The 23,977-nt window shown below is 39.1% G+C and overlaps 1 protein-coding gene across 6 annotated transcripts in view; it reads left to right on the top strand.

The window, feature by feature from the left end:
* CDADC1 (cytidine and dCMP deaminase domain containing 1) overlaps positions 1-23,423 on the top strand; it is a 68,483-nt gene extending 45,060 nt beyond the window's left edge. For all 6 annotated transcript variants that reach the window (XM_036457685.2, XM_036457687.2, XM_036457684.2 and 3 more), the window contains 4 exons: positions 2,302-2,471; positions 4,960-5,149; positions 10,277-10,337; positions 23,225-23,423. In XM_036457685.2, coding sequence (XP_036313578.1) covers positions 2,302-2,471; positions 4,960-5,149; positions 10,277-10,337; positions 23,225-23,298 — 495 coding nt within the window. In that variant the 3' untranslated portion in view covers positions 23,299-23,423. The remainder of the gene's footprint in view (positions 1-2,301; positions 2,472-4,959; positions 5,150-10,276; positions 10,338-23,224) is intronic.
* Positions 23,424-23,977: the final 554 nt, after the last annotated feature.

Genomic DNA, 23,977 nt, shown 5'->3' with positions numbered 1-23,977 from the left:
CAATAGAACAGAATAGAGAGCCCAGAAATAAATCCATGCCTTTATAGTCATTTAGTATTTTACAAAGGAGGCAAGAACATACAGTGGGGTAAAGAAAGTCTATTCAATAAATGGTGTTGGTAATATTGGAATCTTTTTTTTTTTAATTCCTTACCTGAGATATTTTCTTTCCATTGATTTTAGAGAGAGTAGAAAGGAGGGAGAGAGAAAGAGCGAGAAAGAGATTGTCTCCCGCATGTGCCCTGACTGGGGCCGGGGATCAAACCTGCAACCCAGGTACATCCCCTTGACCAGGAACTGAACCCACGAACCTTGGGTGCAAGGCTGACTCTAAGCACTGAGCAACAGTGGCCAGGCCAATCCAAGAGTCTTTTAAGTGGGAAAATGTTTGGTTCAGATTTGCATTATAATAATGAGACAGATCTAGACAGAAAATAGGGACATTCGTATAAAATATGATGAAGGCTTAGAATTATGGGGATGAGTTAGGAGAGCACCGAGTCAAGAGATAGTTCTTAGTAATTATGTGTAGGACCCTAAATTTTGTTTCAATAGACTTTATAGCAAGTAATTTGACTATTTGCCTGGATGTTTCATAAGTCCTTTCAGTTCATCCTAGCCAATAAATCTAGTATTTTCCCTGCTAACCTATTTCTTCATCAGTGGTCACCATCCCATTCCTTCTAATGCCACACATTCAATTAATCCCCAGGTACTGTGGACTCCACCTTCAAAATATCTCTTTACCCTACTTATCTCTACCTCAGCTGTTAACACCTACTAGAATAGGTTCCTCTACCAAAAACTTCATAGTCTTCTGAACAGTCCATTTGTCTCACTCATCACAGTTAAGATTGTGTGTCCAGTTTCTTATCATCTCTAGATTATAAGGTTCACGAGGACAGGAATTCTGTCTTGTTTATATGAGCTTAAGATCTGGTTGTTCTGGACTACTTTGTGGAGAATTTAAGTTTTCTTTCAAATTACATACAGTGTACACAGCATGGTGAAGTGCAAAGACATGGGTTTGGAGTCAACCTGAGCTTGAATTTCATCTGTTACTAGTTTTGTGACCTTGGCTTCAGTTTCCGTATCCATAAAACGGGAATAATGGTAGTACTGCTGTTCTCTATGTTGTGAAAATTGGTTAAATGAAATAATACATATAAAACTCAGCATGATGTTAGACAGTAAGTCCTCAAGAATAATTTGTTATTAATAAGGTCATTTATTTGTAAGCTTTTGCTTGCTCACTGTAACGGTGATTTTTATCAAGTTACTACAGTAATGAGTCTGTTGATACTTGCATATGAGTAATTATAATATATTGAAATTTAGTGAGGTTTATTATAGCATATTCCAAACTACTATAAATACTTATGATTTTTAAAATATTTCACTCTAATAATTGATAGAACATTCATAATAATAGCTAATATGCCATTGACCAGGAGAAATAAAGAAGAACCAGTGAAGTAAGAAGTGCTATAATAATATATACAAATATAATAGTGGCTCAATAATTATTGACGATTATGAGAAACTAAAATTTTTATTTTCTAATTACATCATATTGCCGAAACCGGTTTGGCTCAGTGGTAGAGCATCGGTCTGTGAACTGAAAGGTCCCAGGTTCAATTCTGGTCAAGGGCATGTACATTGGTTGCGGGCACATCCCCAGTAGGGGGTGTGCAAGGGGCAGCTGGTCGATGTTTCTCTCTCATCGACATTTCTAGCTTTCTATCTCACTTCCTTTCTGTAAAAAATCAATAAAATATATTAAAAAAATAATAATAATTACATCATATTGGCACATTTTTAGCCCAACAAAAGAAATAGCTCAAAATGTTTTAAATTTCTGGCTTGCTAACCAGTAGCCCAGCACAGTGCATATGAGAAATTAACAGTCATTTATTGAGTAACTCTTAATATACAAAGCACTCTAATAGGTGTACTCTAAGAGATAAAGATAGAAGAAAGCATGATTTCTGTTCTCTAGCATCTTATAACCTGTTCTAGAAGAGCTATCCGAATCAAGTGAAACAATTGGTGAATTAGACAAGCTAATATTTACTAGTAATTAACTGTTAAACCAATTTTGCCTTGAGATTATATGTTAGAAAGATGATCAGCTTTCTTGAAATTTAGCTTTGATAAAACCACACTGCAGTTGGAGGACCTAATATTATATTTTTGATGGTTCAGTTTTTCATAGAAAATTAAATTCATTATATAAAATATACTAAGCTGCCTTTTCACAATGTTGAAAACTAAGTTTTGTTGGTTTGCTCCCTTTTGTAGCAAAATTGTGATGGGACAGGCATGATGTACTTCATAGGATGTGGTTATAATGCTTTTCCTGTTGGATCTGAGTATGCCGACTTCCCAAACATGGATGACAAACAGAAAGACAGAGAAATAAGAAAATTCAGATACATCATCCATGCTGAACAGAATGCCTTGACCTTTAGGTATGAAATTCCTTTACATTTATTTTCATTAAAATGTAGCAAGGGCTAGTTGAAATTGAACCACAACCTTTTGGTGTATGGGACAATGCTCCAACCAGCTGAGCCACCCAGCCAGAGCTGAATTTAGTTTACTTTTAGCTGCAGTTTGTTTCCTTTTAAAAATTTTTATTATTCCAATAAATACTCTTTAGAAGTATAACTTTAGTTATACTTCGTCTTTACTGCCTGACCTGAGGCCATCATCAGAGATACTGTGGGCCTTCAGATTTATTGAACAATCTTTTTTTCCTCCTTATTCCTTTGCTCTCTAATATAAAATGGCATGAAGTGTATCCTTAGGGTCTTATATATTTCTGGTATGTAAGCTGTCCTTTGTTTTCAAAATCTAAAGCACATATTTTGTTTTTATAAATATATAGATTTTATTATGAACTAAATTCCTTTAATATAGGAATTTCATTTTGTTAGAGGTTGTAAATGGCATTACCTCCTCCTCGGATGTTAATTTAGATTATTTCCACAAACATTTCTCAGCATTAACCATGAAGGGGTGATCTTAGGGTATTGGAATCTGAATGAAATATTGCTCCTATCCTTAAGAGCTTGGAATACCGTAGGGAATGTGAAAGTGCATTCACCCAACCCAAGTGCTGTCGAAATTCAGGGGCTGCCATGGATGGAAGGAGGTTAGGAGGGAAAAGCTTTATGGAGAAGCTCGCATTTCAGCTGAGCTTTAAGGTTTGGTAGGACTGTGACAACTGGAGGTACTTACAGGGGAGTCATTGTTGCTTCGGGCAGAGCAGTGGTCTAAAAGTAGGAAGAAAGCTTCTGTGTGGGAACATGCAGCTCCAGTGAGGATGGACCGTGGAGCACTGGGACCAGGTGGGACTGTATAGGGAAGACTGTGAGGTGAGACTTCACTTGGGAACATGGAATGGCGTTGAGAGTCACAGTACTGATTTCTTACATTACGGGTATATTGTTTGAATAGGTTTGGTGCATAAAATTGTGTTGGCCTAGTCCAGGTGAACAAATGAGAGTCTGAACTAGAAAGATGGGTAGGGAAGGTGGTGGTGGTGGCAGATGGCTCACTCTGAGCAGAGGGAACCGTGGAACCAGGAAGTACAACCCCTGCAGCCCCAGCTGAGAGCACCTCTTAGTCCTAAATACCCATTCACACAGCTCCTCCCTGCCTGTGCTCTTCATCACAGATTGTATGGAGATATGGATATGTTAAATCTAAATGTTTCTTAAATAAAATTATCCCATGTTAGGGAAGGGGGTAAGGAAATATATCTCTATGCAGAACTTTAATATTACAGTAAAGCCTCGATATAACAGACTAATATGGGCAAGGGGCTGTCTGTTAAAGCTGAAAGTCCATTATATAATAAAATTGGTTTTCTGCCTGTGTATGTTAAAAAATCGACAAACTAGTTCACCAATTTTTACTTATGTAGACATGTTTGTATAGTTAAAATTAAGTATGTAGAAAGATTAATTTCACAGAAAACTTTTCTATATGTATTACTATAAATTTAAATTTATTCTTAATAGGTCTAGTAAATGCCTGCGTTTAGTAGTCACCGAGTGTAAACAAACGCACACGCTGGGGCACGGCTTAGCACATGTGGAAACATCAGCCGGCACATGTAATTATGCTGCAGAAAGTCACGCCATGCAACAATGGAACAATCCCAGGCACCGTGCGGCGTGATCGTGTGCTATTGATTCACCAAATACTGTTTACCAGCAGTGACTCTTGGATTTAAATATGTAAACTATAGTTGTAGATATGTAATATTTATGTTGGTGAAATTATTACAATGTTTTTTTCCAACATATGGCCTATATGCTAAAATTTGTTAAAAATAACAGTATAAGCAAATAACCTGTTAATTATAAGCAAATCTTGGTTAAAAACATTTTAAAATTAACAGGGATTTAATGGAATTTTGACCATTAAATCCAAAGTCTGTTAAATTGATGTCTGCAAAACCAAGGATAACAGTAAATTTATTAGTTTAGTAAGCATTTATTAAATATCCACTGGGTACCAGATAGGGGGATAGGTCATTTGGCTACCGTTAGTTAATGTCATAAACATTAGACATCATAAACTTTTAAGGGGGGTGTTGGTTCTGGCCCCTGATTTTGGCATTAGAAAGAAGTACTTTCTTAAAGAACATTGTGTTCTCTCTCGCTCTCTTACTGTTTTCATTTACTTTGTAATATAATACTGAAATCTTGCCAGATTGCTTAGAATAAGTAAATTTTGCTTATAATAATTGTCATGTTCAGGTTATATTTTAACATTTATGAGTTTAGATTTTGAATACTCATTAATTCAGAAAGAATAAGTTTCACTTATTGTTTATAATGTTGTAAATCTGCTCTTAAAGCAGATGTTTTATTTTTAAAGATTTCTCTGAAATACAACTTACCCTTTTAGAAACTATCCTTTTAATATTTTATACACTTTTTGTAGGTGTCAAGAAATAAAACCAGAAGAAAAAAGTATGATTTTTGTGACAAAGTGCCCATGTGATGAGTGTGTACCTTTAATTAAAGGTGCAGGCATAAAACAAATCTATACAGGGGATATAGATGTTGGAAAAAAGAAGGCAGACATCTCTTACATGCGATTTGGAGAACTTGAAGGTGTTAGCAAATTTACAGTAAGTAAGACACACTTTTTTCCAAATATGCTTCCTATTAATGTTGTTTGGTACTCTGCCACATATTTTAACCTAGTAATTCCCACCCTTTTAAAGAGTTTCAACAAACTGTTATCACAGTTTATTTTTATGTACAAGCACTTGCCTAATTACAAAATTTCAGTTTAGGATCTCTGCCTTATGAATTTATTATCTCTGTAGAAAGAATTGTATTGACCTTACAGATATTGAATTAGTAGACCCTTCGGTGCTTAACAAAAGAAAATCTCTGAACTACTTCCCTCACCCTTCTTTCTGGCTTGGATGGAGCAGTAAACAAGGTGAAAATAGTTTAAGGTTACAGAAAAGATAGGGAGGGAGATTTAATGTCATACACACACACACACACACACACACACACACACAGTACTGAGGTAGTTCATGCAAAACTCAGATAATTTATATAAAATATAAATGTAACTTTATTTTTTTACTATTTAGGTGTGTGGTTTTTTTTTGTTGTTTTTTTAATGTTTTCTTTTTAAGAACAATTGCAAATATACACAAAAGTTCAAGTACTCTGCTAGAAACTTTTTTCCAAAAACATTTGAGAATAAGTTGTTGACATGATACCACATTACTCTTAAATACTTCATTGTATATTTTCTTAAACAATATATTCTATATAACCATAATCTAACCACAAATCTCAAATTATCATTAACACATTACTGCCATTCAGGCCAGAGATTTCATCAAAATTCACCAGTTGTCCCAAATGTTCTATATAGTAAAAGGGTCCTGTCCAGAATCATGTATTGCTTTTTAATGATAATTCTGGAATTTAATGTAACATTTATATATTAGAAGTTGCAGTGGATACAAAAGACATAATAGAATTGTTTATACATTTCAACTTTTCATTTCTGTTTTGAGTCCAGGTTCCTGGAATATATACAGGGGAGGGAAAAATTAGGTCTACTGCTGTGAGTACACGAAAAGCAGTTTATTCTTGTATTATTATTTATTAACCTGAGGCCCTTTGCACGAAGATTCGTGCAATAGAACTTCCTTCACCTGGCTGCCGGCACCGGTTTTCCTCCGGCCCCGGGGACCCAGGCCTTGGCTCTGCCACTGCCTTCCATCTTCTCTCAGGGTCGGGGCCTGGACCCCGGTGGCAGCAGTACGGGGGTGGGCGCTGCCGCCGCCCGGGTCCCTCAGCCATCACTGGGTCCCTCAGCAGTGGGGGGTGGGGCAGCGCATGGGGCTGCCATCTTTGCTGGGTTAATTTGCATAGCACCCCTGATTGGCTGTGGGCATAGCGAAGGTATGGTCAATTAGCATATTGCTCTTTTATTATGTAGGATTATTGTATTATTTATTATTATTATTTCATATCCTCACTTATGATTTATCTTTTAGGTAATGATGATTGATAATTTAACTTAATTTGCCCACCCCTGTAAAGCACCTAAAAGATACTTATTAAACTATAAATACATTTAAAATTTTAAAAATATAACAACATGCTATCTAATTTCTGTGTGTATGAAGTATCACAAATTTTTGCTTTTTAAATTTTTGTCCTGTATTTTTGTCTTTTATCTCATTTTATTTAAAGTTTATCACTACTTTAAAAAGAAAAGGGGAGGCTCTAAAAGAAGACATGGGAAAGATTCCTTTTCTGTAAAACTAAACAAAAGCTTACATCCAGCAAGTCAAGGAGAAATCTCCAGTTCTGTGGTTTTGTTTTCTATCTCTTCATTCACCTGAGTGTGGGAAGAATTTTTCAAATTCTCTTTATAAAGATTAAGTAACCTAGCATTTTAGGACTGTGTGTGATGGGTGAAGTGAATTCGGAAATATCTTGCTTACTGGTGGATTTTAGTAGCTTGTCAATTGTACAGAGAATGAAGAGATCGGCAGAATGTAAGCTAGGGCAAGGGAAGTGGAAGGGGCAGGAAAACAAAGGGAGGGAAGGCTCTCTGAGCGCAGCTGTGACACAGAAACACCCGTGTGGCCAAGACCCACCCAGCATGCCTCCCTCAGGTGCACTGTTCTCTCCCAGTGAACATTAGCTTTCCAATCTGCTCCTTCCTTCCACTTGTCTGGCCTGGTTTGCAATATTATGTAAATGATTTAAACTGCCTGGTGAGCTAAACACCTAGTTTTGTAAATACCAGCAACTGACATGAACTAGTACTTATCTTAAGTTTGAATTTTAATAATAATTATACTTTTAGACTGTCAAAAGTAGTATAAGAATATTAGTAAATTTGGTATTTTTATTTATTTTTAATATATTTTATTGAGTTTTTTACAGAGAGGAAGGGAGAGGGATAGAGAGCTAGAGACATCGATGAGAGAGAAACATCGATCAGTTGCCTCCTGCCCAGCCCTACAGGGGATATGCCCACAACCAAGGTACATGCCCTTGACCAGAATTGAACCTGGGACCCTTGAGTCCGCAGGCCAACGCTCTATCCACTGAGCCAAACCGGTTAGGGCAAATTTGGTATTTTTAAAAGATTAAAGCATATTAAAATTAACTTTGTATGAAAAATGTTTGCTCTTTTCTTTGAAGTGTCATCATACCTTAAGGTCAGTGGTTCTGTTCTGTGGGGTTATTGCTAGTTAGACTAGGGCTGGGCAACATACTTTCAAAAATAGACTTTTGTCAGTATAAACCCATGTCCATTTAATCCTAAACTCTCATGTGGATTTTTCTCTGTTAGATCATGTTATTTTTTTTTTAAATTATAAAAGTAACATATGCTCATTGTAGAGCACTAAAAAAATAAAAAAGGACTTATATTATCCTGTAACTCATAGATACTGTTGTTAACATGTTATATTTTCAGTCAGTGAAAACTCTTCAAAAATAATTTTTTACATGTAATAAACATTAATATTTTAATAAAAATGATTTTAAATATAATAATATTACCAAAACTATACCAACATAGTATAATATCACCAAAGTTGTAGGAAATATTAAAAATTTGTAAATAACAGGATTACTTCTGTTATATTCTAAAATATTTTTTCCTCTGGTTCTGTGTTGGTTCATTAGTTTATGTTGTTCATTATATTCCACAAATGAACAAGAAAAATAAATTTTTTTAATTTTTAATTTTTTAAATTTTTTTATTTTTAAATATATTTTATTGATTTTTCCACAGAGAGGAAGGAAGAGGAATAGAGAGCTAGAAACCTCGATGAGAGAGAAACATTGACCAGCTGCCTCTTGCACAACCCCTACCAGGGATGTGCCCGCAACCAAAGTACATGCCCTTGACCGGAATCGAACCTGGGACCATGTAGTCCACAGACCAACGCTCTACCGCTGAGCCAAACCAGTTCGGCAAGAAAAATAATTTTTAATAATTATATATTTCAATCTATAGATACACCTTATTTAACAATTGTTCTGTTGTTCGACACCTACATTGCTTCTAAATTTTTACAGTTGGAAATAGTCTTTTTATGATCGTCCTTAAATGTAAACTCAGAATTACTAATTTTTATTTTGCCCAAATTAATAGATATTAGTGGCTTGACAAGTTTTAAAACGTGCCTTTAAAATATATAACTTCTCATTCTTTATAAGTTCTCTTTTCCTCGTGCTAACCCTAACCATCCCATTTCTATAGCCGACCAACCAGTTCTTGATGTCCTCCCTTTCCAAGGACTTTTTTCCACATGGTGAAATGTTTATTTTTTCTTGTCCCCATGATATTAGCTAGTTTATCTGATGAGTCAACTGATGCTATGGAAAAGGCTCCCAGGTACTAAACACTTAATTGTGCCTTTCTGGAGATAGTTCCCTAGTGGTTGAGTCATTAAGTGATTCTGATGATGGGGATTTCCAGCCCAGGAAATAAGGAAGGGCTGTGCTATGAGATCCTGATTACACTCATTTTTCTTATCTGCTTCTTCAGCCTTTGCTATAATATCTGAGAATCTTCAGGCTTCCCTATTTCTTTCTGAATAGTTAAAGTGGAAAACTAATTAGAGAGGTGATGTGATATATAAATAGTCTATATATATAAAAGCCTAAGTGACTGTTCAACGGGTAGCTATGATGTGCACTGACCACCAGGGGGCCGATGCTCATTGCACAGGCATGGAAACATGGAACAGACTGATGAATTTCAGAGGAAGTGGGGAGGGAGGAGGGTGGGAAGAGATTAACTAAAGATCTTACGTTCATACTAGAGACCCAGTGGACCGATTCATGTACCAGTGGGGTCCCTCAACCTGGCCTGCACCCTCTCGCAATCTGGGACCCCTTGGGGGATGTTGGACTGCCAGTTTAGGCCTGATCTCTGCAGGCCAGGCCAAGGGACCCCACTGGTGTACAAATACGTACACTGGACCTCTGGTATCATATAATATATGAAGTATATATTAAAAAAAAAGAGAGAGAATTTATGAAGTATATTATATGATACCAGAGGCCCAGTGCATGAATTTGTGCACGGGTGGGGTCCAGCCAGCCCACCCTGATGGGGGCCCATTGGGCTGGGCTGGTGGGGGACAGGCGCTGAGGGCAGTTGGATGGCCTACCTGCCCCCGATCGGGGTATCCGGGGCTGATCAGGGCCCAGATCAGGCTGGTTGGCTGCCGCAGTGCAGAGCCACCGGTTGTTCTGGTTTTTCTGCCGTTTTTGTCGCTGGGCTTTGATATATATATATATATAACTATATTAAAAGGCAAAATAATCTTGACCATATTTTCATTCTTTAATATCAGGGCCTTCTCTTATAAGATCAGAAGGACCTGAAGATAGAGTATGAGGTGGTGGAAATTCTATAGTATTGGCAGACCCAGATTCTAATTCTATTGCTGCCTTTAGTTAGTGTGTAACCATGAGCAAGTCACTATACTTTTCTGGTGTTACCTATAAAATGAAAGTAAAAGCTTTAAAGTTCATTTCTTCTTTAAGGATATTGATTTTGATCCCAAAAGTCATATCCTTCAGGGACTCAGGTCCTTCAGTGACATTAGGGCTTGGTTGGTATAGATATGCTAACTCTTTTTTCTTATGTTTTTGAAATTGTTTTGATATTTGAGAGCAGGGTGCAGAAATACTATTTATTAAATCCTTCTTAAACATATAAATAAAATGATTGTGCCCTTTTGCAGTGGCAACTGAATCCAGCAGAAACTTGTGTTCTTGAACAAAATGAGCCTGAAAGCAAAGAGAGTAAGTATTTACAAGTCCTTTGTTGAGGTTATCTTTAATGCTGAGAAGAAATAATACATTGTGAATTTTAATGAAATTGTTGGAAATTGTTGTAGTCTTAGAGCATACTCTTTTTCCAGGTTTGATTTTTGCCACTCAGTTTTCTCACAAGCATTTGTTTACAGGTATGATGGAAAGTACTGGCTAGTAATTAGTCCTGCATAATCTGAAGTTTAATATAAATAATCATATACAAATTGATTTCATAAATTAAATTTATATGAAATAGTAAACAACAGTGTTCTTCCATACCAAACAAGAGCTTTTTGGATAGTTTGACAGGAAAGCTACATTTAAGTAGTACAGCTGGTTCTAGGGCCAAATTATGAGGATATGTGCTGAAAGTAATAGAATCTTTGAGAGATTTACAATTTCTTACACACATTAACTGAACTTTAGTTATTGGTGTACAATATTATTTTTAAATACTAGCTATGCTAGCTTTTTTATTGTATTCTAGGTAAGTGGAAGTTTATAAAGTAAAGTTTTCTTGATAATAACAATGATTTGATTATCCTGAAAAAACAGGAAATATAAATATCTTTATGAAAATAACTTTATGTAAATATCTTGATTTTCTTTGTTATGAATTAATTTTATTCAATTAGTATTCTGGACAAAAATACATATTTATGCTTCAGCTTTCTTTTTTAAAATTTATCAGGAAAAATAAGTGAAAGGAAAAGAAAGATACCCAGAGAGACAAAAGTAGGTTTAGAGTTGTGAATAAATGATACAGTTTATTCTTATATTATTATTATTTATTAATTATTGTATTGCTTTCCATATGAACAACTAAAAACCTACTTTTACCCCACCCATCATGTATGTGGATCTGATTAAAGAATGTATATTCAATAACAGAGTTTGAGGGGATCAGTTAATAATTCCCTGTTATTAGAGAAAGGACTCAAAAAGTCCTAACCATAAAAAGATGAATTAATTTATCTATTTTAAAATTAAGAATATATGTTCATCAAAAGATACCATTAAAAGCAGACAAAAGCCATGGAATAAGAGAATATATTTATCACTTATAATCAACAAAGGACTTGTATCCAGGATTTATTGTTCCTAGATCATTAAGGAAAGGAAGATATGCTGTGGTTAGAAGTCCCAAGATTGGAGGGAGGGATTCGTGATTAGGAGAAAATAAGAGAAAGGTGTCTGCTGTGCTGGCAGTGTTTTATTTATTGCCTGGATGATCGTTAAATGTATGTTTGCTTTGTGACAGACAGTTCATTGAACTGTTAAGCTCATGTTTTGTATTCATTTTTGAAGAAGTGTTTTATATCAATAAATGATATCCCGGTCGCCCTAGGCAGTTTGGTTCAGTGTATGGAGCATTGGCTCGTAGAGTGAAGGGTCCCCAGTTCAATTTGTACCACGTGCCTCGGTTGCAGGCTCCATCCCTGTCCCTGGTCTAGGCGCTTGCAGGAGGCAACCAATCAATTGATGTTCACATCGGATGTTTCCCTCTCTCTGTATCTCCCCTTCCTCTAAAAATCAATGGGAAAATATCCTCGGGTAAGGATTAACAATAATAACAACAATAATAAATAAAAATAAACAATATTTCTGTCTTTCTCAATGTTATAACAGCTTTATTGAGATCTAATTCATACACCATAAATTTGCCATTTAAAATATAGAATTTAGTGGTTTTTACTGTATTCACAGTTGTGCAACTTCACCACAACCTAATTTCAGAACATTTTCATCATCTCAAAAAGAAACCATTTCATTTATATTTATTCCCATTTTCACTCCCCCATCCCCAGACAACCACTAATCTACTTTGTTTTTATGAAATCATATATTCTGACCATTTCATATTAGTAGATTACTTTCTAATTTTGGAATCAGCTGAGAAACAAGACAGGATTCAAATAGATGAAAATTAAAATACCAGTTTATTGCAAGACTGAGGCTTGACCTTTGGCCAAATCAGGCTTTATGGTATTTGTCCTTCCTTACCTCTCCTCCTTACCCTCCCCAACCAAGTCTAGACCTTGAAAAGGTATTCAGCTCTGAGGAGACTTGTTAATTTATACCCTCTCAGTTCCAACAGCAGGGACAAAAGAGAAGGCAGGCAGGTATTGTGAGTAATTACTTCCACTCTGTATAATTGGAACTCAAATATCCCATAACATTTTTTTTAAGAAATCACAGGGCATTGAAGAAAATAAGGGAAATATCCAAATACTCCTGTTTCCTTGGAAAACATAGAAATAAGAGGAACAGTTTGATAGAATTAAATTAAATACCACAGTCAGTAAACACAAAGCCAGGTTACTTTGGGGACAAATATCCATATAAGTTGGGATCTTGAGAATAAGTAAGTCTGTTGCCTGCTGCTAAAACTAAAGAATTAAACCTGAGACTCACATTAAGAGTGGGGTCCTCCGCAGAAACTCAAATGTTCCCGCTCAGGGACACCTTCTGGGAGAAGCAAATGCACATTTTCTCAGAAGGAAAGTGATCCCAGAAGTGTATTATTAGCTTCTAAAACGAGGTGAAACTGTTAATACTGATCGCTACTGGTAACAAACAATCAATTTAAACCATGCTTTGATCATGAAATGACCAGACAAGGCATAGTAATTTTGCCTCATGATGACGCACCATCACACACTTCAAAACCAGTTAAAGACACGTTAAAAGATCTTGCCTGGGAAGTATTAACCCACCCACCGTATTCACCAGACTTTGCTCCTTCAGATTACCACTTGTTCTGATCGATGGCACACACACTTCAAATCATATGAAGTATTAGAAGATTGGGTTTCTGAATGGTTTGCCTCAGAACAAGAAACATTCTACTGGGACGGTATCCATAAATTACCTGAAAGATGGGGGACATGTGTAGCTAGCAATAGACATTACTTTGAATAAGGCACTTTTGATGTTTCTCTTGAAATTATCGTGTTTTCTTTGATTACAGAATCCTCCATTATTAACCTAGTATTTATTCACCTGCTGAAGGGCATCTTGATTACTTTCAAATAATTGCAATTATGAATGAAGCTGCTATAAGCATTTGTGTACATTTTTTGTGTGAACATGTTTTCACTTATTTTGGATAAATACCAAAGAGCATGACTGCTGGATCATATGATAAAGAGTATGTTTAGTTTTGTAATAAACTGCCAAATTGGCTGTACCATTTTGCACTCCCACCAGCAATGAATATGACTTCCTATTGTTCCACATCTTCTCTAGCATTTGGTGTTGTCAGTGTTCTACATTTTGGTCATTCAAATAGATGTCCAGTGGTATCTTGTTCTTTTAAATGAACTGGTGGTAAATTGCCCAGTATTTTCAATGGCGTTTCTTAAGGCCTTGGGCTAATTTAAACACTCAGTCCATGCTATGCACGTTAGTTAGTAGGTCTTTTTATTTATTTATTTTAATCCTCACTCAAGGACTTTTTAAATTGACTTTGAAAAGAGAGAGAGAGAGAGAGAGAGAGAGAGAAACATTAATCAGTTGCCTCCTAGATGAGCCAAGACAGGAGATCAAATCCAAGATCTAAGTATGTTCCCTGACCAGGAATCGAACCTGCCACCTTTTTTAGTATATGGAACCCATGCTCCAACCAACTGAGCCACCCATCCAGGGCAGTATCGTATTGTTTTAATTTGCCTTTCCATGATGACATATGATGTGATACATCCTTTCATATGCTTATTTTCCATCTGCATATCTCAGTTGCATATTGATTTTTGGATATTCACCTTGTATTCTCCAACCTTGATGTAAAACACTTATTAGTTCCAAAAGGTATTTTTTTCAATTCTTTTGGAATGTGTGAATAAAGATTGTTTAATTTCTTCCTTCCCAATCTATTCCTCTTCTTGTCTTATGGCATATAGCTAGAATTTCCACTCTGATATGGAGAAGGAGTGGTGAGAGAGGAGGATATTCTGGCCTTGTACCTGCTTGTGTTGGAAAGCTCTGAGTGCCTCACCATTAAGTATGATGTTATTTGTAGATATTATTTTTATTTTTGGTTGTTTTTGTTTGTTTTTTGTTAACACCCAATGAATTTTTTTTTTAAATCTTTATTGTTGAGAATATTACAGATGTTCCCCCTTTATGCCCCCATAACCCTCCACTACCCAGTCCGGGCCCTGCCCCAGGTCTTTACCACCCTGTTGTCTGTGTTCATAGGTAATGCATATATGCATATAAGATCTTCGTTTAATCCCTTCCACCACTGCCCTCCCCCTTCCCTCCAAGAGTCGTCAATCTGTTCCATGTATCCATGTCTCTGGTTCTATTTTATTTTATTTTATTTCACTTTATTATTTTATTTTTTTAATATATAATATAAAAAATATTTTTTTTAATATTTATTGTTCAGATTATTACAGGAATTCCTCTTTTTTTGCCCCCCATAGCTCCCCTCCACCTGATTCCTCACCCCACCCCACAACCTTACCCCCTGCCACTGTCTTCATCCATAGGTGTAAAATTCTGGTTCTATTTTATTCATCAGTTTATTTTGTTCATTAGATTTATTGATCATTTATTTTTATTTTTAGATTGAATTGATAGATATATATTTATTGCATTGTTCATATTTTTTTTCTTCTTCTCCTCCTCTTCCTCCTTCTTCTTATTAAAGAATACCCTTCAACTGCTCTGATTGGGTACTGTTTGCTTTATCATACTCCAAACTGTTGATTTGATTCTCGGAATCCTCAACTCTGTTGTTGAATCCCTGTAAATTATTCTTTAATTCGGTTAAGGTATTCTTAATTTCTGACTGGCCCTTTTTCATGTCTGACATTCTCATTAAGAACCTTGACAGTCTCACTAAGTGCCTTGAGACTCATTAGATCCCTTGAAGTTCTCATTAAGCAACCTTGTAACCGTTGTTTTGAAATCTGTACACAGTTTGCTTGCTTTCATTTCTTTCATTTGTGACATGTTTCTTTATCTCTGCATTTTGGCTGCTTCAGTGTTTGTTTCTATAATAAGTATGTCACCTGGAATTGGTAGAGTGGCCTTGTGTAGTAGGTGTCCTGTAGGGCCCAGTGACTCACCCTCCCCAGTCACCTGAGCTGGGCACCCTAGGTGTGCCCCTGTGTGGGCTGTGTGCACAGTCTTGTAGTTGCTGTTGGCGTCACTGGGAGGAATTGACCTCCAGGCCAATTGGCTGTGAGGACCAGCTTTGTTTACAAGGGAAGGGGTGCTGTGCAGGAGACACTCCTCTGGAGCAGGACTTGCATCAATAGGGCTATAGTGTACACTGGGTTTGCTCCTTCAGCGTGTCACTTGTGGATGTGAAGAGTTGTAATCTGTTATGGTCTGAAGCAGTCTGGGGCCTCCCAGGATTAGCCACTACCTGGGGCCACCCGGCAGGAGCTACAGAGAGATCTTCAGATGGCTGCTACTTGTATTGGGCTAGGAAGTGCCTGGGTAAGGCCAAGCTGTGAACAAGGCAGGTTGGTGCTAGTGCCGGGTCTTGGGCCTCTTATTGATAGATACAGGGCACACTGATGGGAAGCGACTGGTGGTGGTGATGGGGGGCAGGGTTGGTGAGCAGGCACCGCCAGTTTGCCCAAGGCAGGTGCCAGCAGGGGCCTCCTGATTGCCCTGCCAGTTGCCCCACAGAGGGAAGTGACTGGCAGTGGTGGTGGCGGTGGTGGGCGGAGCCGGAGAGTGGGCAGCGCCAGGCCAGCCAAGGCAGGTGCCAGTGATGCCAATAGCTGCTGCTTTTCTCTCTTTTTTATCTCTTCAATATCATTTGTGCGCTCTTTTCTCATTTGCAACAGCATGGATGGAGCTGGAGAGAATTATGCTAAGTGAAATAAGCCAGTCAGAGAAAGATAAATATCACATGATCTCACTCATTTATGGAATATAATGAGGAACAAAAATAGATCCAGCCCTAGCCAGCTTGGATCAGTGGATAGAGCATCAGCCTGTGGACTGAAGGGTCCCAGGTTCGATTCCAACCAAGGGTACTTGCTTGGGTTGCGTGCTCAATCTCCAGTAGGGGGTGTGAAGGAGGCAGCTAATCGGTGATTCTCATCATTGATGTTTCTATCTCTTTCCTTCTTCCTTCCTCTCTGAAATCAATAAAGAAATATATTAACACACACACACACACAAAACAGAGACAGAGAAGCATTGATCAGACAGTCAAACCTCAGATAAAAGATAGAGAAGGGTGAGGCTAAGGAGGAGAGATCAACCAAAGGACTTGTATGCATGCATAGAAGCCTAACCAATGGACACAGACAATAGGAGGGTGAGGGCATGAGTGTGTGTGGGGGTGTAGGGCAATGGGTGGATAAGCACACATATGTAATAATGTAATAAGGAAATTTAAAAAACACAAATTTACATGGTCCCGCTTCCCCTGAGATCTGGCACCGGGTGGTGGCTCTGGAGCAGCCAAAGGATATATTGGGAGGCACTGGACTCTCTGGAATCGGGGCAGGAACTCGGGAATGGCTTTCTCCCAGACTGGGGTGCTTTCAGGGGTCATTGTTCCTATGCTAGGATGTCCTCCATTGTATAGCTGACTAGCAGCCATATTTGAGTTTCTATTAGTCTGGCCCACACTGTTCGCTGTGTCCTGGTGACTCCCTGAAACACCTACCCCATCCAGTTATAGCCCCATCCACGTTCTTTGCAACAGCTTTTCCATATAATGGCCTGTCCTGGCTCAGGCTTCAGAGTTTCCTAAAATCTTTCAAACAAATAGCAGCTGACATCATCGTGCCCCAAACCTATCAGTAAGAGGCCCAAGACTGGGCACTAGCACCAGTCTGCCTTGCTTTATAGCTTGGCCTAACCGGGGCACTTCCTAGCCCAATACAAGTAGTAGCCGTCTATAGATCTCTCTGTAGCTCCTGCCAGAGTGGCTGACTTTGCACCTCCCAGGAGGCTCCAGAGCCAGTGTACCTGGTGGACAGCTTCAGACCATACCAGATTACATCTCTACGCATCCTCAAGTGACACACTCAAGTGGCAGACTCAGCACCAAAGTCCCACTAAGGCAAGTCCTGCTCCATAGGGGCATCTCCTGCACAGCAGGTTTTCTACTGTTGTCACAGCTGGTCCCCACAGCCAATTGGCCTGGAGGTCAGTTTCTCCCAGTGATGCCAACAGCAATCAAGGATCATTTTCAAGACTGTGCACACAGCCTACACAGGGGCACACCTAGAGTGCCCAGCTCAGCTGACTCAGGAATGCTGATCCACTGAGCCCTACAGGACACCTCCTGCACAAGGCCACTCTACAAATTTCAGGAGACATAGCAGCTCTACCTATGACAAAGAAACGTGTTACAAATGGAAGAATGAAAGCAAGGAAACTACTGGATACAGAGTTCAAAACAATGGCTGTTTGGTTGCTCAAGGATCTTAATGAGAGCTTCAAGGGATTTAATCAGACTTTCAAGAATCTTAGTGAGATTTTCAAAGATTGTAGTGAGAATGTCAAAGACATGAAAAAGGACCAGTCAAAAATTAAGCATACAATAACTGAAATGACTACAGGGATTCAACAGTAGAGTAGAGGATTCTAAGAATCATATCAATGATTTGGAATATGAGGAAGCAAAAAACACCCAATCAAAACAGCAAAAAGTAAAAAGAATAAAAAAATTATGAAGATAGTGTAAGGAGCCTCTGGAACAACTTCAACATCTGAATTATGGGGGTGCCAGAAGAAGAGAGCAAGTTATTGAAAATCTATTTGAAGAAATAATGACTGAAAACTTCCCCCACCTGGTAAAAAAATAGACTTACTAAACAAGAGGAATTCAAAGAGGCCTAGACCAAAACACATCATAATTAAAATAGCAATGGCTAAAGACAAAGAGAGAATATTAAAAGCAGCAAGAGGAAAATAATTCGTTACTTACAAGGGAGCACCCATATGACTGTCAGCTGATTTCTCAACAGAAATTTTGCAGGCCAGAAGGGAGTGGCAAATACTTAAAGTGATGAATAGCAACGAGTTATAGTCAAGATTAATCTACCCAGCAAAGCTAACATTTAGAATTAAAGATTAAATAAAAGTGTCCAAACCACAAGAAAAAGCTAAAGTAGTTCACTATCACCAAACTTGTATTACATGAAATGTTGAAGGGTATTCTTTAAGAAAAGGAGGAAGGAGGAGGAGGAGGAGGAGGAGGAGGAGGAGGAGGAGGAGGAGGAGGAAGAAGAAGGAAGGAAGGAAGGAAGGAAGGAAGGAAGGAAGGAAGGAAGGAAGGAAAGAGAACAACAACAAAACGGCAATAAATACAAATCTACCAACAACTGAATTGAAAAATCAAAATAAATGAACGAGGATTCTAATGAAAAAAAAATAAACTAGTGAATAATATAGAATCAGAGGCATAGAAACATGGAACAGACTGATAAATCTCAGAGGGAGGAGGTATGGGAGGTGGGAAGAGATTAGCCAAAGATCTTATTATATGCACACTAGAGACCCAGTGCACGAAATTCGTGCACGAATAGGGCCCCTAGGCCTAGCCAGAAATCAGGAGGGGTGATGGAGGGCTCCTACTGGCACCCGCCTTGAGCAGCCTGGTGCAGCCTGCTCACCAGTCCCACCCCCCACCACCACTGCTAGTTGCCTCCCTCTGCAGGTGACGGGCAATAAGAGGGCCCCCACTGGCACCTGTCTTGGCTGGCCTGGCGCTACCCACTCTCTGGCTCCGACCACCACCACCACCACTGCCAGTCACTTCCCTCTGCGGAGCAGCTGTCAGGACAGTCGGGAGGCCCCTGCTGGCACCTGCCTTGGGCGGACTGGTGGCGCCTGCTTACCCGCCCTGCCCCCCACCACCAGTTGCTTCCCTCTGTAGGGAGACTGGCAGGTGATTGGGGAGCCCCCATTGGCACCTCCTTGGCCAGCCTGGCAGTGCCTGCTCACCAACCCTTTCTCCCACTGCTGCCGCCACTGCCACCGGTTGTCTCCCTCTCTGGGGTGACCAGCAGGGCAATTGGGGGGCCCCCGCTGGCACTTGCCTTGGCTGGCCTGGGGCCTGCTGGCTGGGGGCAGCTCCTGCATTGAGCTCTGCCCCATGGTGGTTAGTACATTTCGTAGTGACCGGTTGTTCCACTGATTGTTCTGCCAGTCAGTCGATTTGCATATTAGGCTTTTATTATATAGGATATGCATTACCTATGGTCACAGACAATAGGTTGGTAAAGGCTAGGAGCCAAGTGTGAACCAGGTGGAGGAAAGCAATGAGGGGTGGGACGGAGCAGGTGGGAAGGAGGCATCTGTAATACTCAACAAAAAGATATTTCTTAAAAGAATAATTTCGTTCAGTATTTGTGCACACTCAAATTGTTGACTGTTGCCAGTTTTGTACTGTAAACTTTATATTTTATGTGTCCCCATAAAAAAGTCTAGTGGCATGTTAGAATATACTTTGTTCAAAGCTTAGTCTGGCTTCATCCATTATTCCAAATCAGTTAAACCTGAAAAGCAGTATAACATAAATGGGTTATCAGCTGTTAAAGTGTATATTCAGGGGTTTTTTGGACACATTATATTTCTGCAGCTTCAACTTCCTCACCTTCATCAGTTATCCTGTCTTCAATCTCTGAAAGCCTCCTCCTGGCAACTTCACACTGTTTCCCAGTTGTCTGACCCTTTTCTTCACAAATAGCATCTAGCGTGCCAGGTCAGAAAGCCCCTGTGCAGGGGTGTGCTCCATGGCCCTCCGGGTTCTGATGTGCACAAAGAATCCTGTCACTGGGACAGGACAGAATCCTGCTTCAGTTAGCGTTTTCTTTCTTGCTGGGTACTCCTCCTCCTGTTGCTCTAGCTGTGTTTCTTTTCATGGGGCCTTCTCTCTGCAGCATGTCTGCTGCACCACACCCCTACTGCTGGCACATCCCAAGGAGGGACTGTGCAGGAGGCAGCTGATCGATGTTTCTCTCTCATTGATGTTTCTAACTCTATCCCTTTCTCTTTCTCTTTGTAAAAAATCAATAAAATATAAGGGGGAAAAAGATAAGTAATTCATTGCAACATTGTTCTTAAAAGCAAAAACTACTTAACACAAATGTTTAGCTCTAGAGTTAGATAAAATATTATTGTATATTCCTATACTGAATATGTCTCAGTGAAAGTAAATGAACTGCATCTAAGTTCTTACGTTGGCTGCGGGAGAATGGCACCAGGAGTTAGACCGGTGGTACTTGAGTTCTGACTAGGAAAAATGCAGAGCCATTTATTTAGAAAAATCAGAGGTAGAAGAAATGGACCCTAGGAGAAATGGGTTCAGGAAACAAGTTACAGAAGCAAAAGAAGGACCCTTGCAGCTTAGGAGAGTGGAGTAAGGAGAGTGCCTGCAGGCATGGAGAAGGGAGGGAAAAGGCAGTTAGGAAGAAGAGCACACTGGCTCCTTGGTCCTAAAAGCTTCTAAGGGGGGATTTTAGGGGAGGTCCCTGAGGAGGATCTTAATACAATATTCATCAGCTCTCCAGGCGAATCCTTTCAGGGTTGTGGTTTCTGCTGATTGGTCGGCACCAGGTGTCATTAGTCACGAAGCTGAGGTCCGCTGTGGTCACTCGTTTGGTTTTGCTGCTTTTCTAGGACTGGAGCTGAAACACACTGAGGCCTAGATGTTATCTGTAGGGAGGAAAGGTCACATGACCAGTGATAAAGGAAGCTCAGTGATCCAATCGATTTCCTAGGGGAGGAAAGGTTACCCTGGGAACGAGGTCCCGCCCTACAATTGTCGGTTGTTAAAACACCTAGGCTTTTCCGCTCTGGTGACCTATTCCTGGCCCATTGTCCTTGCCCTACTCATGTCTGTCTAACTACCTACCACACATAAACATGGACGGGTCTTAGAAATAGAATGTTGAATGAAAAATCAAGTTGCAGAAGACTAAAATACATTAGGATACAATTTCCTATATAATATTTAAAAGGAAGCCAAATAGCCCAGCTGGTGTTGCTCAGTGGTTGAGCGTCAACTCATGCGTCGACCCATGAACCAGGAGGACACATGCCTGGGTTGCAGGCTCCATCCCCAGTTGAGGGCATGTAGGAGGCAGCTGATCAATGATTCTCTTTTATCATTGATGTTTCTATCTCTCTCTCTCTCACCTTTCTTTCTGAAATCAATAAAAACATTTTTTAAAGGAAAAAAAAGCAAAAAAAGGAGGACCTATGTAATAATCTTCAACAATAAAGATTAAAATAAATATTTTTAAAAAGAAGCCAATACTATAATACATGTATTGTTTAGTATATATTGTAAAATTATTTTTTTTACCGTTTCCCCAAAAATAAGACAGTGTCTTATATTAATTTTTGCTCCCAAAGATGCGCTACGTCTTATTTTCAGGGGATGTCTTATTTTTCCATGAAGAAGAATACAGTACACATTTATTGTTAAATGAAAATAAAGGAAATTTATTACCTGTATACGGTATGATAGTATGGTAGTTGTCAACACAAACCAGACAAACTGTGATTCCTACAGTATCAAGAATTTACTCATTTATTCAATGACAATCATGTCATCATCTTCTGGAACATCATCATAACAATCCAATTCCTGAATTTCCTGGTGAATTTCTTGTGACTCCATTTCTTTCAGAATCAGTGGACCAAATCTCTCATGTTTAGCCTAGGGGGGCCTTATTTTCGGGGGGATGCCTTATATTTCACTCAGAAGGAAACCTGTAAGTAGATCTTATTTTCGGAGGATGTCTTATTTTTAGGGAAACACGGTAAAATATATATTTTATTCATTTTTTTACAGAGAGGAAGGGAGAGGGATAGAGAGTTAGAAACTTCGACGAGAGAGAAACATCGATCAGCTACCTCCTGCACACCCCCTATTGGGAATGTGCCCACAACCAATGTACATGCCCTTGATCGGAATCGAACCTGGGACCTTTCAGTCCACAGACCGACACTCTATCCACTGAGCCAAACCGGTTAGGGCGGTAAAATTATTTTTAAGAAGCAATGGGAAACAAAGGATTCAGGATAGCAATTACTTTCAAATGGGGTGAAAGAGGAATGGGATTAGATTAGGGAGCACACAGGAAGTAATTTTGTTCAAGTTTTTGGGTGGTGGTCTTGAATATACATTTTCTTACTATATATATTCTTTTTTAAGAGAGAGAGTAGGCTTTCCCAATCTGCCTCCAGAAGGCAAGACTGCACCCTCCTAATCAGGTGTCCTTATGCTAGGAAAACAGAGCAGAGCGGAAAACACTGGCTTGGAGGCACGCAGGTCCCTGGGAAGACCAGAAGCAGAGGGGCGGGCGGGAGGAAACTGGGAGATGGTGGATATGTTCATCACCTTGACTTCCGTGACGGTTTCTGGGATGCATACCAAATCAAAACTCATCACACTGGACACTTTAAATACAATTTATCATACCAATTAAGCTTTTAAAATCAAAAGACGAGGAGAGGTTGGAGCCAACCTCTTCTCCCATCCAGGGATGAGCGAGGTCTGTCATCCTTCCCGTGGAGGAGTGTGGGAATGGTGGAGCCTTCCCTCGCATTCGCCATGCTCCACAGACTGTCCTCACATCCTTAAAGGAGAAGGGGGTGCATTTTGTATCTTCCCAGCTAATAAAAGTAATAAATGTTCTCCAAAAAATGTTTGATGAATTGTTCTTACACTGTTCTGAGCCCTTTTTGTAAAGGTCAGATACTATTACTTGAGTGAGTTATCTGGAATCTATCTTCAACAGTTGAGCATGTTAAGATTAAATAAATGAATATTCCTTTTTAACTTAAACATTATTTTGATCTTGCAACCTGTATGGCTTTAACGAATGCAAACATATTTGAAGTGAAGTTCTCCTGACGTTGTGATTCTTGAACACTAGATGGAGTGGTGCGCCCCATCCCCCCGAAGGAAGACGTGCACCCGCACAAGAAGCTGTGTCTCGGGAACCACTGAGGAGTCCCGTCTGCACTGGAGTGAAGACTTCAAGAATTTTCATTGCACTTTAAAAAGTCAGCCTTGTTCACTCAGACAGTAAGGATGGACTTTGTAAATAGTTGAAAAAAATTTGAGAACACTAATTTATTACTAGCGTATGAATGATGTTAATGATAGTGTTTTGAGATTTGTTTGTTTTCCAGAACATAGTACTGTGCTCTTTTGTTACACTAAATGGGGTACCGGTAATAGAGGTATAATGGGATTGATTTTCCCCCATTTGCTTTACCTTAGCCACTCTAAACAGGAGTGTGGTTCACTGGAGGTCACATCTCAGCATAGAAATGCACACCTTTTAAGAAATATTAATTCCCTTGGATTATAACTGTGACAATCAATAAACTGCTCCAAGGATATAAACGACAACCTAGCCAGTTTATTTTAAATATGTTTTTATTTATGTCAGAGGGAGGAAGGGGGAGAGAGAGAGAGAAGGATAGAAACACCAATGATCGGCTGCCTCCTGCACACCCCCTACTCAGAATCAAGCCTGCAAACCGGGCATATACCCTGACCGAGAATCCAACTGGTGACCTCTGGTTCATGGATGAACACTCAACCATTGAGCCAACCTGGTCATTAAAAACAATTTTTTAAAAATCCTCCCCCAAGGATATGCTTTCTATTGAGAGTGGAA

This window comes from Pipistrellus kuhlii, unplaced genomic scaffold (assembly GCF_014108245.1).
Source record: "Pipistrellus kuhlii isolate mPipKuh1 unplaced genomic scaffold, mPipKuh1.p scaffold_m20_p_3, whole genome shotgun sequence".
In the NCBI taxonomy this organism is placed as follows: domain Eukaryota; kingdom Metazoa; phylum Chordata; class Mammalia; order Chiroptera; family Vespertilionidae; genus Pipistrellus; species Pipistrellus kuhlii.
Note: the sequence above shows the minus strand (reverse complement) of the source record. Positions and strands in the feature narration are given on the sequence as shown.